Genomic DNA, 20,107 nt, shown 5'->3' on the forward strand with positions numbered 1-20,107 from the left:
ATACAGTCTTGTTTGGCTGTTAACCCTTGCTTTTTCAGTGGAAACAATGGGTTAAAATGGAGAATTAGGCATATTTTGGTAAATATGGTATTTTTTTATGCAAAAAAATTAACTTTTTTGACCCAATTTTAGCAGTGTCATGAAGTAGAATATGTGACGAAAAAACAGTCTCCGAACGGCCTGGATAAGTCAAAGCGTTTTAAAGTTATCAGCACTTAAAGTGACACTGGTCAGATTTGCAAAAAATGGCTAAGTCCTTAAGGGGTTAAGGGCTCAAGCACACAAATGTATTTTTTATAAAAAACCATAAAAATTAAAATCACCTTCATTCCCCAAAATAAAAACAAATGAAAAAAAAAATAGAATTATGGGCATCGCTGCATGCGAAAGCGCCCATACCATTAAAGTATAAAATATTGATCTCTATAGCCCAGTTGTTAAGGTTTTTACCTGTAATACAGAAGGTTGTGAGTTTGAATCCCCACAGAAACATTTTAAAAATACTGGTTACACAAGTTAAAAAGTTTGGTGTAGGCTAATACGGGTGTTATTTGATCATATTTTAAGTTTTTTAACATTTTGCTCAATTTGCACAAGTTTTACGTTTTTTCTCAATAAAATCAAATTTTTCACTGTTGGGAACAGTCTCATTACAATCTGCTGCCGGCAATGCACTTTACAGCATGGGGACGAGTGATGACATAGCAATCGCTCCTCCCTATGCTGCGGAGGAGATAGCTGTAATTGCAGCGGCCTCCTCCGCTAGCAAGTAGGCAATTTACGGGAAGTAATGCTTCCCTCCCGACATTCGTCTGCCTGATCAGGGTGTCTAATACACCCTTAAGTGTGTATACATAGATAGCTGTCAGTCACTGATAGTTGTACACAGGGGAGGTGTTATCAATGATAGCATTCTCTGTGTAAGGGTCCATTCACACGTCCGTGTGTGTTTTGCGGATCCGCGGATCTGCAAAACACGGACATCGGCAATGTGCATTCTGCATTTTGCGGACCGCACATCGCCGGCACTTAATAGAAAATGCCTAATCTTGTCCGCAATTGCGGACAAGAATAGGACATGTTCTATTTTTTTTCGGGATCGGAATTGCGGACCCGGAAGTGCAGGTCCGCATTTCCGGATCCGGGCAGCACATTGTGTGGCCCCATAGAAATGAATGGGTCTGCAATTCCGTTCCGCAAAATGTGGAACAGAATTGTAGATGTGTGAATTGACCCTAAGTGTGTATGCATAGATAGCTATCAGTCACTGATAGTTGTGAACAGGAAAGATGTTATCAGTGATTGATAGCATTCTCTGTGTAAATGTTTATATATAGATAGATATCAATCACTGATAGTTGTACACAGGGGAGGTGTTATCAGTGATGGCATTCTCTGTGTAAGTGTGTATACATAGGTAGATGTCAATCACTGATAGTTGTACACAGGGAAGGTGTTATTAGTGATAGCATTTTCTGTATAAGTGTGTATACAGAGATAGCTGTCAGTCACTGATAGTTGTACACAATGGAGTTGTTATCAGTGATTGATAGCATTCTCTGTGTGTGTATACATAGATAGCTGTCAGTCACTGATAGCTGTACATGGGGAGGTGTTATTAGTGATTGATAGCATTCTCTGTGTAAGGCCTCTTTCACACGACAGTATGGCTTTTTCAGTGTTTTGCGGTCCGTTTTAAACGAATCCGTTGTTCCGTTTTTTGTTTCCGTTGTGTTTCCGTTTCCGTTCCGTTTTTCCGTATGGCATATACAGTATACAGTAATTTCATAGAAAAAATTGGGCTGGGCATAACATTTTCAATGGATACGGAAGACATACGGATGCATTTCCTTATGCATTCCGTTTTTTTGCGGACCCATAGACTTTAATGGAGCCACGGAATGTGATTTGCGGCCAAATATAGGACATGTTCTATCTTTCTACGGAACGGAAAAACGGAAATACGGAAACGGAATGCATACGGAGTACATTCAGTTTTTTTTGCGGAACCATTGAAATGAATGGTTCCGTATACGGACCGTATACAGAACGCAAAAAACGGCCCGCAAAACGGAAAAAAAAATGGTCGTGTGAAAGAGGCCTAAGTGTGTATGTATACATAGATAGCTGTCAGTCACTGATAGTTGTACACAGGGGGGGTGTTATCAGTGATAGCATTCTCAGTGTAACTGTGTATGCAGTACATAGATAGTTGTCAGTCACTGATTGTTTTATACGGGGGAGTTGTTATTAGTGATTGATAGCATTCACTGTGTAAGTGTGTATACATAGGTAGCTGTCGGTCATTGATAACACCTTCCCCCGTGAACAGTGTCGGACTTGGGTTCCTTAGGCCCACCAAAGAAAATTATTCAAAGGGCCAAACTGACATATTATCAATAAAACCTAATAGGTTTTGAGTCAAAGAAACAATAAATTAATAAAATCTAATAGGCTTTCTTTAAAAAACAAAAACCCTAGTGGCAAGTGACTGGCTCCAAAGGTTGCTCCAAATCTTTTTTTTTCCCCGGGACCTTTGGGGCCCACTATAGCATTAGAGCCTTGGCCCACCGGAGCATCCTCTGGGCCAGTCGGATGCTGCCCATAAACAATCAAATCAGAAAGAGAAGAAATGTAAATGTATAATCTACAGATTTTACTGAATCTTTTCCCACAAAACTCTATGTCAAGCTGCTCAGCTCCTTCTGCTCTATAACATGCTGCCTGCAGATTGCACTGCATTTTGTGGTGACAGGTCCGCTTTACAATCAGTAAGTTGGCATTAAGTAGGGAATGAATACAAACTACAGGGTTATAAATATTGAAAAAACTTCACCTGTAGACACCAAACTTTTTCATATTTTTTTTTTTAGAAAAATATTAAAAAAATGCAAAAGCGGACATGTACTTTGAAGCACTTTTTGATTTGCTGAAAATTTCATCTAAACATTTTTTTTTTTTTTTCAACCAAAATGTACTTTTAGAGACACTTCTTAGAAATGGATGAAGAGTTTGTATCATGGAGATCATTCTCAAGGAAACGACCAAAATCGGTTGAAAGTAAAGACCTGCATTTGGCCATAAACAGTACAGAAACATTTCCATTGAGCATTAATAGAGGTAAACTACTGTATACTTTACTGTAATGTTTGAAAGAGGTGCTTGTCCTAGGTTGTCATCAGCCAGACTTATAATGGTTGATTTCCAACATACAAATATATGTCTGCACTACTGCTAGGATGTGTTTATAGGGAAGTCACACAAAGGACTGTGATGTTTCTTAGAGTGAAGTTGCTAATCTTAGATTTAACCCCTATACTTTTAGTCACAAGCACTTTAAATGTACATTCATAATGCTGAATAATGTTTGTCCAGTGATAATATCTAACAATAATTGGCTACATCCACTATATAATAACAACATGACCTTATGGAACTACTAAAAAATTTACAGAGTACATCTCTGTTCCACTTTAAAAATGTTGAGGTTTATTAATATTATCTTAAAAATTGCACATCATAATTATAGTAGCGGAATAAAATATATAACACCATCTTTAACCCTAAATTTTACTGTATTAGGGCCCATTCACACGACTGTATGTACGGATCCGTAGCCGTTCCGCAATTTTGCGGAAGGTCTGCGGATCTATTCATTTCTATGAGCGCTCAAAAGATGCGGACAGCACACTGTGTGCCGTCCGCATCCGTTATTCCGTACCACGGCTCCGCAGGAAAGATAGAACATGTCCTATTCTTATCCGCAATCGCGGACAAGAATAGGCATTTTCTATTATGGTTGCAGACATGTGCGGTCCGCAAATTGCGGAACACACATGGCCGGTGTCCGTGTTTTGCAGATCCGCAAAGCCATACGGTCGTGTGAATGGGCTTTAAGCCAAAGAATCTTTCCTCCGGAGGAAGCATCTTTTTCCACCACAGGTTGTGTAGTTATATACAGCACTAATATTTATCACTGCCTATATCTCTTAATGGACTTATTTTTTTTTTTTGCCTACACTGCCCAAAATTAGTAATACTTGGGCTCATTGGTATAGCAGTACAGTTTTTTCTCCTATTAGTCCTATTTACACACTGCCATATTTTAGGTTTAAAGGGACACTGACAGGCCAAATCAGCATATATAGTTATATATATGACATTACAGGTCTTATACAGTCTATTAAAAGCATCTAAGTATCCCCCCTGTCCACCTTCTAAATACCGAAATATAAAGTTTTATAACCTGCCTGTCTCGTCACCAATCTGCCCAAGGGGCGGCGTTTCATCTTATATATTATATTAATATTGATGAGTTGGGCGGGGCTTCAGAACGGCAGTTGGGAGCGACTGGCTGGGCGCATTTTGAGATGAAACGCCGCCCCTTGGGCAGATTGGTGACGAGACAGGCAGGTTATAAAACTTTATATTTCGGTATTTAGAAGGTGGACAGGGGGGATACTTAGATGCTTTTAATAGACTGTATAAGACCTGTAATGTCATATATATAACTATATATGCTGATTTGGCCTGTCAGTGTCCCTTTAAGGGATAAGGTACAATATATGTACTTCTGGATTCTTTCGGTAAAATTTTGGGTTGAATATGGTGCTATATATTTAATTCCCCTACTATAATTATGATATGTAATTTTTAAGACAATAATAATAAACGTTGATATTTTTAAAGGGGAACAGAGATGTACTCAGTTATTTTGTTGGTAAAATAGTGATAATATCTTCATATTTTAGTGACACATAATCTAAACCTTAATGCACTTTGAAAATTAAAGACTCACATTAAGCATATATGGGGTCATTTATTAATAACCCTGCACTGGCCATGCGACTTGCTTAAATCTACCCCAGCTCCTTTGCTGGCGTAGATTTAAGACATTTTCTACGCCAAAAATAGGCGTACAAAATGGTAAATGAGACTTGCCGTCCGACCCGTCCCCTACCCTGCCCACACCACGCCCCCTTTTTCCGTAACTTCAGAAAAGTGGCATGTGCGGGGAAAAGTCGCAGATTCGGCAGCAAATCCCCTTTGCGACTGAATCTGCAACAAAAGTACTCCAAACAGTATCGTACGTTAGATCATAAAGGACCCCCAGAGTTTTTAAATATGAATCATTAAAAAATACTTGCTGTTACATATTTATTATGGTGCCCCTGGTGTTTTTTGATTCCCTCAGAATGTTCACCATTGTCTGAGTGCAGGTGGACACACATGTCCACTCTTCAAACTAGCAGCCAATAAGAATCAGTGCATTAGATGTGGCTTCTTTTTACCTGCAATGGACACATTGGTCCACATTTTCTAAAGTTAGTGCACCTAGATGTTGTAAATTTGGCACAATTTGTGGGCTTTTCTTGCACAATTCCAGTTTCAGAAAACTGTATCTAGTTTTAGAAAAGTCTATTGTGACTAGCTCACCAAGAGGGCATGACTTAAACGGGTTTTCCGGGACTCCTATATTGGTGACCTATCCCCATGAGAAAGAAGTATCTATCTTGTTTGGTGCCAGTATAACATTAATGAAATTGCCATTTATTTTGGTTGACTTGAGCTTGAGGCTGAATAACCTAATGCCTTTTTGAATAACTCGGCAGAAATCAGCTCTGTGCCATTGCATATTTTGTTTGTGTTAGTTACGTTTGTACTTTCTTTTTAGCAGTTTAGTTAAGAAAGAGGCAGAAAAGTGATTAAGCATTTAGATCCCTGTCTACAAAGAGTTTTGTAACATGTGTATCTAATACATGACCACTGAACAAGTATATACTTGTGCATTGTAGACAATAGAACTTGTAATGATTTGTAATAAATCTATTTTGTGCTGAAATCATATAATGGGCAGTTCACTATGAGAGGGAATTCTATTACACATTGCATGGGCTTCATGTAGGATCCCTTAAATTGAGATTTGGAGACCTTTTTTAAGCAATTTATTGAGAAGACACATATACTGTATATTAAGGAGAAAGTTTGTAGGTTGCCCTTGCTTTTTTGGTTGTGCACAAGACCGCAGAACTGGATTTCACCTATAGCAGTCACCAATCCCAAGTCCTAAAATTGGCTCTTGGTACTCAGATATCCCCAGGACTTAGAGTAGGGCTGAACAACATTTAACAACAACCGGACATTCACAAAAACAACATATATTAAGCAAGTATCAAAAAATAAGACTTTGAAACAAACTCAACGGTGGATGACAGGGATATAATGCTGAGGAGGAGATGATCCAGAAAATGAAGGTCAGTGAACAGAAATAGAGCAATACAAAACTGACCCTTTCTGAATTTAACTCAGCAAATCAGCCTGGACAATACAACAGTGCAGCAACAAACTTCAAACACAGCAAGAAAGACTGTTGGACTACAGATCCCAGAATACACAGAAAACACATTATACTTGAACACGATACAGTCATAGAACTACAGATCCCAGAATACAGAATAAACTACATTTCTGGAGATGAAGGCACCTAGCAAATGCTATATCTGACAACCAGAATGGAGCAAAGCCTAAATATATAAAGGCTCAGCAATCAGCAACTCCGCCCTAATCTACCAGACAAAGCTAGATGATAACCAAACCCAGATTCAGACGCAAGGCAGTTTCATAACAACGGCTCAAACAAAATTAGTAACTAAGTGAACATGAAATAGAGACACCCTTGTTGCATGTAACATTGTGCCCTTGAAAAACTTTTTGTGTCCATGATAATAAATATTCTCAAATATGCAATATAAGCTCATTCAAATCTAAATATCAAAGTCATAAAAAACATAAGTGCAACGTTTAGCATATTATACAAATACTTGTAAAATAAGGTCACTGAGCTAGTCTTTTTGGGCTCCCATGACCAATACTAAGATTTTTCATGGGTTCATGATGCAACTTATTCTATCAAATCTTTTCATGATAAATCTATTCTCATGTCATCTTTGATGTAATACATAGATTTTCATTGAAATGTAATAGTCTTATTGCAAAGAACAGGAATGAGCTGTCGGGCCCCAGAGGCAAGCCATGAAGACTACCAGAATAAATCATTAATAAGGCGGCTTGAGGCAGTACCACAGTAACTGGAACAGGACTGGAAAAAACTACACTAACATTTGGGCAACGTCCAGGAGGCCACCAGGTTCAAATAGCATCCAGTTGCCATGGCTACAGGGCAGCCTATCAGCAGCGTCACGCGTCAGTTTACTGGGAGTGGAGCCGGAGTGAAGAGTGAGAGTACAACATAGTGGAACAATGGGCTTTCTAGGATGTGATGTTAGAGTTCTGCTGCGTGCTTCGAGCCAACAGAAATTGGTGTCATTTATGAACGGCACTTTCATGCTTGGCAATGTTTTTTTCAACTGCTCTGTTTGCTTAGCTGGAACCCAAACATGTTCATACTACTGCCAAGCAAGAGAGGAAGACTCCGCATGACTTCCACACGGTTGTGAATTTAAGGTGTTGTTATTCATGGATGGTGTACCTTTTCATACATACATTGACACCAGGGCAGAAATTGCTTGCTCACTTGGATGGTGGGTCCCACTCATTCATACCATCGGGTGTACTCTATTCCGTGTCAGTCACTGCACATCCAACATAGAATACAATGTAAACTTATCATTTTCCCCCATGAAGTTCTCTACAGTGCTGCAATACTTAAAGGGGTTCTCCATCTTTTTATGGAGGTGACATGCCGCATGGGGACACTTCACTGCTGCATCTGATTATTGACTGCAGCAGCACACTTGACCCCTGTTCGTCTTGGACATTTACAAGAGAGGACCGGTGCGCGGTTCAGAGCCAGAACCAAGCTGTTGGTAGAAGGTAAGCAGCACCAGTTCTCTTGAATGCACTACCCCAGACAATCAGGTTAATTGCCAACATCCACAGTTTCAATAGTGCTCTAAGGGGGTTTTCTGAGTTCTTGAAAAATTGGCCTAACAGGGAGAGATATTATAAAATAATACAATACCATATATTCAGTAGTTCAAAATAATATTAGATTTAGCGGCTCACCCCCTTTCTTGCTGTGGAAAATGGTGCTCTGACTTTTTGACTCACCCCGTCAATCTTGAGGAATTATATTCTAAATACTGCATCTATTCTTATTCCAAGGTCGGAATTTTCATCAATAAATCAGTGGGTTGTTTTGGTGCGTCTTTGTAGATTATTGCCAATACTGCCAAACGCGTTTCGGAGTTAAACGGACTCCTTCAATGGACAGCGGTATGCAACGCTCCACATGCAGCGCACAAGACGTCCGGTGTAGCTGAAGACCACGCTGATTACCAGGTGGGACGCCGAGATTCTGTTGTTTCAACACAAGACGTCCTGTTTAGCTGAAGTCCGGGCAGCCAGAATACAGCACGCTGATTGTCACGTGGGATGCCGGGACTCTGCTGTTCCAACACAGGTATCGCTATCCCCGCTGGAGACACACATTGCGGGAGACATAAAATGCAAGGTGAGCTCTGTAGCTACCACGTGGGACGCTCAGCTTCTCCTGCTCTACAACATGGTGATTTCAGATTGTAATGCATTTTGGGGTGACAGGTCCTCTTTAAAAAAAACATCTTTTTAGGCTACGATCACATCTGCGTTTTTGCCGGCAGGGGATCAGCAAAAACGCTTTCGTTATGATAATACAACCGTCTGCATCCGTTCAGAATGTATCCGGTTGTATTATTTCTAAAATAAACAAGACGGATCTGGCACTAAAATCATTGTAAGTCAATGAGTGCCAGATCCGACACCATTGACTTACATTGTGTTTCATGCCATCTTGATCAGTATCCCATGACGCACACAAAAACGTTTTTCTGTCCAACATGGAATCTCAACCAAACGGAACAGAATGCATTCAGGTGAACTCTGTTCAGTTCAGTTTTGTCCCTGTTGACAATGAATGGGAACAAAACTGAAGCGTTTTCCTCCGGTTTTGAGATCCTATGACGGATCTCAGTACCAGAAAGGAAAACGCAGATGTGAAAGTAGTCAGATCTATCACACTCCCTGAGGGCTGATGCACACGACCACACCGTGTTTTGCGGACCGCAAAACACAGATGCCGGCCGTGTGCGTTCTGCAATTAGCGTAACGGAGCGAGCGGCACAAGAACCTGTCACCTCCATAATGCGACCCCCCCCTGTCACGAGGGTGTCAAGAACCACGCCTGACTCCGTTATACCCGGGGTCAGAAAGTCGCAGCGGTTGGCTGCGCGCTCTATGTAAGATAGGGCTGTTTCCTTATGGTAGCTTTCTGGGTTTGCTTTGCAACCCTTTTGGCTCACTCAGGGATCCGTAGCTCCTTCTCCTCAGCTGTTCCTTGTCCAGCACTCCCAACCTCCTTATATTCCCCTCTCACACTTCTCTGGTTGCCAGATATAGAGCTTCCTGCCTGGACATCTATTCTGACCCTCTGGAGCTGTGTTGCTGCATTCTCTGGTTGTTGGTCCAGAACGCTACCCTCCGGATCCCTGTTGGACCTTTGTGGTCTGCTGTGGTCGCCCACCTGGGTGTATGTGTTTGTCTGTCCTCTCCCTGGTGTTTCCCTCTTAGTGTCAGTGGTGCGGACTAGCGATCCCACCGGCCCGTTCACTATCTAGGGCTCATTTTAGGGAAAGCCAGGGTTTAGGCACGTGATCGCCGCACGGGTGAGGAACCCGTCTAGGGACGTCAGGGCAGTCAGGTGCCAGCCGCAAGGTGAGTCAGGGGTCACCACCTTTCCCTCTCCCTTGGGCAGGGCTTTCCCTTTTCCCTCCCTGTGCGTGACGCCGGTCATTACATTACAGGGAGTGCAGAATTATTAGGCAAGTTGTATTTTTGAGGATTAATTTTTATTATTGAACAACAACCATGTTCTCAATGAACCCAAAAAACTCATTAATATCAAAGCTGAATATTTTTGGAAGTAGTTTTTAGTTTGTTTTTAGTTTTAGCTATTTTAGGGGGATATCTGTGTGTGCAGGTGACTATTACTGTGCATAATTATTAGGCAACTTAACAAAAAACAAATATATACCCATTTCAATTATTTATTTTTACCAGTGAAACCAATATAACATCTCAACATTCACAAATATACATTTCTGACATTCCAAAACAAAAACAAATCAGTGACCAATATAGCCACCTTTCTTTGCAAGGACACTCAAAAGCCTGCCAGCCATGGATTCTGTCAGTGTTTTGATCTGTTCACCATCAACATTGCGTGCAGCAGCAACCACAGCCTCCCAGACACTGTTCAGAGAGGTGTACTGTTTTCCCTCCTTGTAAATCTCACATTTGATGATGGACCACAGGTTCTCAATGGGGTTCAGATCAGGTGAACAAGGAGGCCATGTCATTAGATTTTCTTCTTTTATACCCTTTCTTGCCAGCCACGCTGTGGAGTACTTGGACGCGTGTGATGGAGCATTGTCCTGCATGAAAATCATATTTTTCTTGAAGGATGCAGACTTCTTCCTGTACCACTGCTTGAAGAAGGTGTCTTCCAGAAACTGGCAGTAGGACTGGGAGTTGAGCTTGACTCCATCCTCAACCCGAAAAGGCCCCACAAGCTCATCTTTGATGATACCAGCCCAAACCAGTACTCCACCTCCACCTTGCTGGCGTCTGAGTCGGACTGGAGCTCTCTGCCCTTTACCAATCCAGCCACGGGCCCATCCATCTGGCCCATCAAGACTCACTCTCATTTCATCAGTCCATAAAACCTTAGAAAAATCAGTCTTGAGATATTTCTTGGCCCAGTCTTGATGTTTCAGCTTGTGTGTCTTGTTCAGTGGTGGTCGTCTTTCAGCCTTTCTTACCTTGGCCATGTCTCTGAGTATTGCACACCTTGTGCTTTTGGGCACTCCAGTGATGTTGCAGCTCTGAAATATGGCCAAACTGGTGGCAAGTGGCATCTTGGCAGCTGCACGCTTGACTTTTCTCAGTTCATGGGCAGTTATTTTGCGCCTTGGTTTTTCCACACGCTTCTTGCGACCCTGTTGACTATTTTGAATGAAACGCTTGATTGTTCAATGATCACGCTTCAGAAGCTTTGCAATTTTAAGAGTGCTGCATCCCTCTGCAAGATATCTCACTATTTTTGACTTTTCTGAGCCTGTCAAGTCCTTCTTTTGACCCATTTTGCCAAAGGAAAGGAAGTTGCCTAATAATTATGCACACCTAATATAGGGTGTTGATGTCATTAGACCACACCCCTTCTCATTACAGAGATGCACATCACCTAATATGCTTAATTGGTAGTAGGCTTTCGAGCCTATACAGCTTGGAGTAAGACAACATGCATAAAGAGGATGATGTGGTCAAAATACTCATTTGCCTAATAATTCTGCACGCAGTGTATATCTGGCCCTTATTTTGTGTAGGTAAAAAAAATAAAAAAATAAAAAAAAATGTTTTTTTTTTTTTTTACCTACTTAGAATCCAGTATGGATCAAATTGCTGCTCTGTCCAAACAATTTCATGGCCTGTCTTTGGAGGTGGCAGGATTGAAGGCGTCGGTCCTCCAGCAACAGCAGCAATTACAACTGACCGCAAGCCCAGCGGTTGCTACTGGTAACCAGGTTGTTGCGGAACCCAAGGTCCCTCTCCCTGACAAATTTTCTGGGGAAAGGGACAAGTTTTTGACATTCCGTGAGGCCTGTAAATTATATTTTAAACTGTGCCCTTACTCCTCTGGTAATGAAGAACAGCGGGTGGGGGTTGTTATTTCCCTGCTGCAGGGGGACCCGCAGTCCTGGGCGTTCTCTTTACCTACTGATTCCCAGGCTCTTCGGTCAGTGGATGAGTTTTTCGGGGCCTTGGGTCTCATATATGACGACCCTGACCGAATCGCACTGGCTGAATCAAGATTACGGAGACTCCTACAAGGAGAGCGGCCGGTAGAGGAGTATTGCTCTGACTTCCGTAGGTGGGCTACGGATACCCAATGGAACGACCCGGCTCTCAGGAGTCAGTTCTCCTCTGGGTTATCCGAAAGGGTTAAGGATGCGCTTGCATTATGAGACCCCTTTTTCCCTTGATGCGGTTATGTCCCTTTCTATCCGAATAGATAGATGCCTTAGGGACAGGTTGAAAAAACCGGAGCAATTGGTAACCCCTCCCAAGCAGCAGTTAGTCTGTACGGACTTAGACGAGCCTATGCAGCTAGGAGGAACTACTCGTCAGGTCCGACCTCCTGAGGCTCGCCGTAGGCGTGGGGTTTGTTTTTTTTGTGGGGAGAGGGGTCATTTCATTAATGTCTGTCCTTCTTTCCTCAGAAACAAAAGACTGTCAGAACTACTAACCCCAGGCTGTGTGGAGGATGTCAGCCGGGGGGTATACGTTTCCTCCATACGTACATCGCAATTTGTGCTGCCAGCGGTTATTGTTTTTGGTGATAAGACGGAGACTATTTCTTTCTTTCTAGACAGTGGAGCAGGGGTAAATTTGATAGATGCCCATTTTGCCCGCACTATGGGTTTGTCTCTCTGTACGCTACAGAGACCTATTCCCATATTCGCTATTGATTCTGCTCCTCTGTCTCAGAGAAACCTCATCCACATTGTTCATAATTTACACCTTCGGGTAGGGGACCACCATAACGAGATGCTTTCATGTTATGTTCTGGAGGGGCTTCCCACTCCGGTAGTGCTGGGTCTTCCCTGGTTGGTAGCGCACAATCCAGTGGTGGATTGGCAGGCCAGGGAGATATTGGAGTGGAGTAAGCAGTGCAGAGAAAATTGCTTAAATAGCAATTGCTTAGTCGCCTCCATAACTACCCTACCTACATTTATTTCGGATTTTGAGGACGTTTTTTCTGAAAAGGGTTGTCAGAAGTTACCACCTCATCGTCCTTATGATTGCCCGGTTAACCTTATTCCCGGTGCAAAATTACCCAAAACCAGGTTATATAATCTTTCAGGTCCAGAGAGACAAGCCATGAAAGATTATATCTCCGAGAGCTTGGCTAAGGGACACATCAGACCCTCTTCTTCACCTGTGGCTGCAGGGTTTTTCTTCGTTAAAAAGAAAGATGGGGGCCTGCGTCCTTGCCTAGATTTTCGCGAATTAAATCGGATAACCATCCGAGACCCATACCCTCTTCCTCTCATTCCTGACCTGTTTAACCAGATTGCGGGTGCTAGGTGGTTCTCCAAACTTGATCTTAGGGGGGCCTACAATCTGATTCGTATTAAGGAGGGGGATGAGTGGAAGACAGCTTTTAACACCCCTGAGGGGCATTATGAAAATCTAGTTATGCCTTTCGGTCTGACCAATGCTCCTGCCGTCTTTCAACATTTCGTTAATGACATTTTTAGTCATCTAATCGGCAGGTTTGTGGTAATATACCTAGATGATATTTTAATTTATTCGTCTGATCTGAGAACACATGAGGTGCATGTCAGACAAGTACTGCAGGTTCTACGGACGAATAAATTATATGCTAAAATTGAAAAATGTGTCTTCGCCGTTCAGGAGATACAATTCCTAGGTTATTTTTTATCTGCTTCAGGTTTCCGTATGGATCCTAGGAAGGTCCAGGCAATTTTAGATTGGGATCTTCCTGAGAACCTCAAAGCACTGCAACGGTTCTTGGGCTTCGCGAATTTCTATAGGAAATTCATTAAAAATTATTCACTTATTGTAAAACCCCCTACTGACATGACTAGGAAGGGGACTGATTTTTCTAAATGGTCTGACGCCGCTAAAGTTGCTTTTTCCTCTCTAAAAGAGAGGTTTACCTCAGCACCTGTACTAGTCCAACCTGATGTCTCTCAGCCTTTTATTGTTGAAGTCGATGCGTCAGAGGTGGGAGTGGGGGCGGTGCTGTCTCAGGGTTCGTCTCCTGGCAAATGGCGTCCTTGTGCTTTCTTCTCTAAAAAACTATCTGCAGCAGAAAAGAACTACGATATTGGCAATAGGGAACTATTAGCTATTAAACTAGCGTTTGAAGAATGGCGTCACTTTTTAGAGGGGGCAGTCCACCCCGTCACTGTGATTACGGACCACAAAAATCTTCTGTACCCCGAATCAGCTAAGCGTCTCACCCCTAGACAAGCTAGGTGGTCGCTATTTTTTACCAGGTTTAACTTTGTGATTACCTATCGTCCTGAGGCAAAGAATACCAAGGCTGATGCACTATCTCGTTGTTTCCCTGGAGGGGGTAATGTGAGTGATCCGGTGCCCATTCTTCAAAGAGGAGTGGTTGTTTCTGCGGTACACTCTGTTCTGGAGGGGAAGGTGTTAGAGGCCCAGGGGGACGCCCCGGTCTCTTGCCCCTCAGAGAAATTGTTTGTACCGTTGAACCTGCATTTCGAATTATTAAAGGAACATCATAATTCGGCACTTGCTGGGCACCCGGGTAGTAAAGCAACCTTGGAGCTATTGTCTCGTCGTTTTTGGTGGCCAAGGTTGCATCAGGATGTATTGGATTTTGTGTCTTCTTGTTCTACCTGTGCGCGCAAAAGTTTCACATACACGTCCTGCAGGGTCTCTATTACCACTCGTCATTCCCAATAGACCATGGACACATCTGTCAATGGATTTTATCACGGACTTACCTTTGTCTGCGGGTAAAACAGTTATTTTGGTAGTAGTGGACAGGTTTAGCAAAATGGTACACTTCATTGCGTTACCCGCACTACCTAATGCTAAGACTCTTGCTCAGGTATTCGTCAGTGAAATCGTGAAGCTTCACGGGGTCCCCTCCGATGTTGTTTCGGATCGGGGTACCCAGTTTATTTCAAAATTTTGAAAAGCTTTTTGTTCCCGTTTGGGGGTACACTTGTCCTTTTCCTCAGCTTTCCATCCTCAGTCGAATGGACAGACTGAGCGTACCAACCAAAACCTTGAGACATATCTAAGATGTTTTGTGTCTGAAAACCAAGAGTTGTGGTCATCATATTTACCGTTAGCTGAGTTTGCCATAAATAATCGTCGTCAGGAATCCACTGGCAAGTCACCATTTCTTGGTGCATATGGTTTTCATCCCCAATTCTGTACTTTCAAAGAGGGGGGGGGTCTTCTGGGGTTCCCGAAGAGGAACGGTTTTCGTCATCTCTTTCATCGGTATGGCAGAAGGTGCAAGCTAACTTGAAAAATATGGGAGGTAAATACAAATGCATGGCTGATAAGAGACGGTCGCCAGGTTCGGACCTAGGAGTGAATGACTATGTGTGGTTGTCTACTAGGAATATTAAATTGAAGGTTCCCTCTTGGAAACTGGGTCCTAGGTTTATTGGTCCTTACAAAATTGTAGCCATCATCAACCCCGTGGCTTTTCGCCTGGAGTTACCTCAGACTTTTAAAATCCATAATGTCTTTCATAAGTCGTTACTCAAAAAATATGTTCCACCTCTAGAACCGTCACCGCTGCCACCCCCTCCTGTTGTTGTGGATGGTAATCTAGAATTTCAGATATCCCAAATTATTAATTCTCGTCGGGTCCGCCGCTCTCTTCAATTTCTGGTGCATTGGAGAGGTTACGGTCCCGAGGAAAGAATGTGGGTTCCTGCGTCTGAGGTAAACGCTAACAGGCTAGTTCGGGTTTTTCATGCCTCTCATCCTGAGAGACCTGGTCCTGAGTGTCCGGAGGCCCCTCGTAGAGAGGGGGGTACTGTCACGAGGGTGTCAAGAACCACGCCTGACTCCGTTATACCCGGGGTCAGGAAGTCGCAGCGGTTGGCTCACAGTAGCCGAAACGCGTCACTTACCATTTGTATGTGACCATTAAATCTATTTGAAATTATTACTGAACGAGTGCTGGTCCTTACTATACCATTATCTGTGGATCTTCCTCCCGGGACGCGCGCACCGCTGAAAGCAGAAGTGCCGCTTGTATCTTCTCTTGTATTGTATACAGTGATATCACTTCCCTTACTTCCCTCTATGTTTATTTTCTTCTAGGGAGCTCAGTAAGCTGATAAGGAAGGATAAATCACACTTACAGAAAAGCAGGCGGCTCCTGTGATGTTTAGAAGCAGTGTAGAAGCAGTTGTTATATCAGGCTTATGATCTAAGCTAGCTCTGACCCCCCCCCCATTTCCTCTCAGCCGTATTCTTAATCTCTATTACCAGGGATGGATCTTGTCTGACAACAGGCAGTGGACTGCAAGTTAGGTGTAAGTGAGACCCCTGGGGGCCATGCAGGGGCATAGCTATAGGGGAAGCAGGGGAAGTGACTGCTTTATGTCTGAAACTCAGAAGGGGCCTGCCCTGGAGGAGGACTAAAAGATTTTATTGGGAGGGCCCCCTCAACAGTATTATACAATGACATATACAGTGACACTGTAGGAAACGGACAGAGCAGCTGCCAGGCCTGGTGTGAGAGAGCGATCTTGAATAGCCACAGGAGTGGGGGATTGCAAGCAAGCAGGGGTTTGCAATGAAGGAAGGGGTTGCGAAGAAGTTGCTGGGGGAGGGGGACTGTTCAAAAATGTGCTGTGGGGCCCAGTCATTTCTAGCTACGCCACTTGGGCCATGACTTTATTAGGTTTTTAGTTTTAGTGGCCAAAACAGTTATTCCCCGACTTTTGAGGAACAGTCGCCCTCCTACTATAATGGAGTAGTTTCATGAAAATTTTCACTTACAAAAAATGGAAGAATTGGTTGCAGACTCCTGAGAATCTTTGGATTCTTATGGAGTTACATGAAGCCTTGGTTAGAATTCGTCGGCTCATCAGAATACCTAACTTACAACTGGATGTCTCAGTGTGATGGACCCTTGCCCTCACACTGTGTTGTCTGCCACCCTGTATATCCCTCCCTCTTCACAGGGGATTACTCTCAAGGTGCCTGGTACATAATAATATCATTCTCTCTATACCTGATTTACAACTATACATACTTGCTAATCGGATCTTATGTGGCTTTTTAAGTATTGTTCTGCCCTCTGCATTAGCCACTTTTGTATCATTTTAATCTACTGTCTTAAAGGGGTTGTGTCACCTCAGACATGCATGCGGGTCCCAGATCCTAGCGATATGCCCCATATCGCTAGGATCTGGGACCCGCATGCACGTCCACCCTCCATTCATTCCTATGGGAGAGCCTAAAATAGGCGAGCGCTGGCTCGACTATTTCCGTCAGCCCTGTAGAAGTGAATGGAGCGGTGGCCGCGCTTGCGTGGTACGCTTCCCATTCATTTCAATGGGACTGCCAAAAATAGCCGAGCTCTTTTTGGTGCTCCAATAGGAATGAATGGAGGACGGCCACGCATGCATGGTGCACTCTCCTTCACTTAGACTCCGTTCTAAAGATAAGTTCGGGGTCCAGAGGTGTGACCCACACCTATCAGACATTGGGGGCATATCCTAGCGATATGCCCCCAATGTCTGAGGTAAGAGAACCTCTTTAATGTCCTATTATTCCTTTACTTCCCTTTTTTTATTTTCTCTTTCCTAATCCATATTCCCTTGGTTGTTTGACAGTTTCTTCCTTTTTCTAAGGCCTCATGCACACGACCGTTGTTTTGGTCCGCATCCGAGCCGCAGTTTTGGCGGCTCGGATGCGGACCCATTCACTGTCCGCATCCGTTGCGCCGTTCCGTGGCCCCGCAAAAAAAAAAAAATAACCTGTCCTATTCTTGTCTGCGCTTTGCGGACAAGAATAGGCAGTTATATTAAAGGCTGTCCATGCCGTTCCGCTAATTGCGGAACGCACACGGACGCCATCCGTGTTTTGCGGATCCGCGATTTGCGGACCACAAAACACACAACGGTCATGCGCATGATGCCTAATAAAGTGTTGAATGAATAAAAAATTTAAGTAACAAGATGGCTGAGTAAATTTTAGTTGTTGGATTTTGTCATTACCTATATATGAAGGAAATACAGTACTATACTTCATATAAAACAGTCTAGTGTAGTACAGTTGATTCCTAAAGTTCTACAGTTGATTCCTAAATGTCAATCACTTATGATGAAACAGGCTTGTATAATATTTGAGCTTATCTGTGGTTTCTTCTATTTTTGAGTTGATAAGTGGCAGAATATCTGGTGTCATACTCATCTATTAAGGTCAATTCAACTTCTGGTATGACTGCTGTCATTGGACCTTGTAGGTCATTGTAGCTGAGATGAAGATTCAGCAGTAATATTACAATACTGCTGAACAAGTCTCCGTGATAAGGTCACCACACAGGTCTTGGAATTGCAGTATCCTTTCTGACAGTCTCTCTGATTACTTATATCTGTTTTCACTGTTGCCTGAGAGTATGAAGTATTATCTATATTGGACACCATTAACTTATTCAGATCATGGGGGACATTTGTTAGGAATTATACGCCACTTTTGAAGTATTAATGTTGCAGATTTTGTCGCAGTGTTTTTTTATGCAGCAAAATCTGCAACCTTTTGCTTCTCACGCCAATTTTCCCGAGTGCCAAGAAAAGGGGGCGTGGTGTGGGCGGGGAAGAGGGCGAGCCGGCAGGCTTGTCTCATTTATAAGTTTTTGGCGTAGAAAATGACTAAAATATACGCCAGCAATGGAGCTGGCATAGAATTTAGTATGTTGCATGGCATGCTGGAGGAAACGCCAATGTTATGTAGCGGCCTGCGCCTCAACATAACTTTGGTGCATCCACTGGCAGTGCAGAGGAACTAAGACCATTGCTGGTCTTAAAGAGGACCTGTCACCTCTCCTGACATGTCTGTTTTAATAGCCTAATGCATTCCCCATGTAATAACAATTCTGGAACATCTAGTCTTATGTCTTATGTTGTGCCATTCCTTTATTATTTCTACTGGAAGTTATGCATGAATTGCTATTAGCCTTCAGTAAGGGTACAGAGGGGTGTTACCAGTTGGGGGGGGGGGGGGGTGTTCCTGCACACTCTGAACATTGCAGCACTGATTGGATAGAGTGAGTCTGTGCAGGTATACCCCCCCCCCCCCCAACTGGTAACACCCCTCTGTACCCTTACTGAAGGCTAATAGCAATTTATTCATAACTTCTAGTAGAAATAATAAAGGAATGGCACAACATACAGACATAAGAATAGATGCTCCAGAATTGTTATTACATGGGGAATGCAACAGACATGTCAGGGGTGGTGAAAGGTTATATTTAAAATATCATAATTATTAACATTATAAATAAAATTGTCCAGTGTGACCTGTTAGTGCTGTTCAGTTTTTCGCCTGAACTGTCCCCTGGCAGTCAGATGGCTTTTCTCCCTTTCTGGTCCAGCTAGCTAATATATCATATATCAATACAAAGTGATCAGGGAAGCATGAGAACTTCCAAATCTGCAGCAACGTGCACCATGTACCCATTGGCATACTGCAGAGGAGTGGCAGTAGCGGACAGATGACAAAATCAGCATATAATTGTAGTCTCATACTGCTAAAATTGTTATTCCTCTGCGTGGGTGCAGCATTAACATTTGTCTGTATAAATTGTAAATGGCCAGGAGATGATAGTATTGGTATTTTAGTTTAAACATGTACTTCTAGCCAGGGGCGAATTAAGTGCATGATAGGCCCAGGGCTTTCTACCCAACTCGTTTTAGTTTTAGTTTTTTTTTCTGTATAAAGAGAGGCTGCGGTGCTTCGTAAGCGCCACAGTCTCTTCCTAGGCCATATCTGAGTGAGGAGCAAAGAGGCTGTGGCGCTCACTGGGACATCACGGTCTCCTCAAACAGCTGATTGGTGGGGGTGCTAGGAGTCAGACCCCCACCATCTCATAACTTTCTGAGTACAGATGTCATAGATGTTACCTGCAGTCCTATGTAACACCCCACATAACACAGTGAGCTATTGTGTTATGTGGGGTGTTACATAGGACTGCATGGAACATCTATTTCATTATCTGCACACAGAAAGTTATCACTGTTATCTGGGCGGTTACATAGGACTGCAGGTGACAAATTAAAATTTTAGTTGCCAAATTTAAAATACATATGATTATGATAAAAAAAGACTTGGAGGAGAAGATGAGACGCAGGTCACAGTAGTGAGCCAGCTCTACATATAGGGGAATACAGCAGGACTCCTGTCATGTAGATCTTCTCTTTCCTCTTCTCCTCTGTTTGACCCAGACCGCCATGACAAATTCTTTCAGCCGCATCTCATCTCTACAGAGTTTGTTACAGACACGTTAGATTTCTCA

General features: G+C 43.0%; 1 protein-coding gene across 1 annotated transcript in view; it reads left to right on the forward strand.

Moving 5' to 3' along the window:
- The window catches only part of LOC120993804, a 76,671-nt gene extending 70,183 nt beyond the window's left edge, over window positions 1-6,488 (forward strand). Inside the window, exons 6-7 of the mRNA XM_040422270.1 lie at window positions 2,985-3,120; window positions 6,310-6,488. Coding sequence (XP_040278204.1) covers window positions 2,985-3,120; window positions 6,310-6,488 — 315 coding nt within the window. The remainder of the gene's footprint in view (window positions 1-2,984; window positions 3,121-6,309) is intronic.
- The last annotated feature ends 13,619 nt before the right edge of the window (window positions 6,489-20,107 follow it).

This window comes from Bufo bufo, chromosome 3 (genome assembly GCF_905171765.1).
Source record: "Bufo bufo chromosome 3, aBufBuf1.1, whole genome shotgun sequence".
NCBI classification, from domain to species: Eukaryota; Metazoa; Chordata; class Amphibia; order Anura; family Bufonidae; genus Bufo; species Bufo bufo.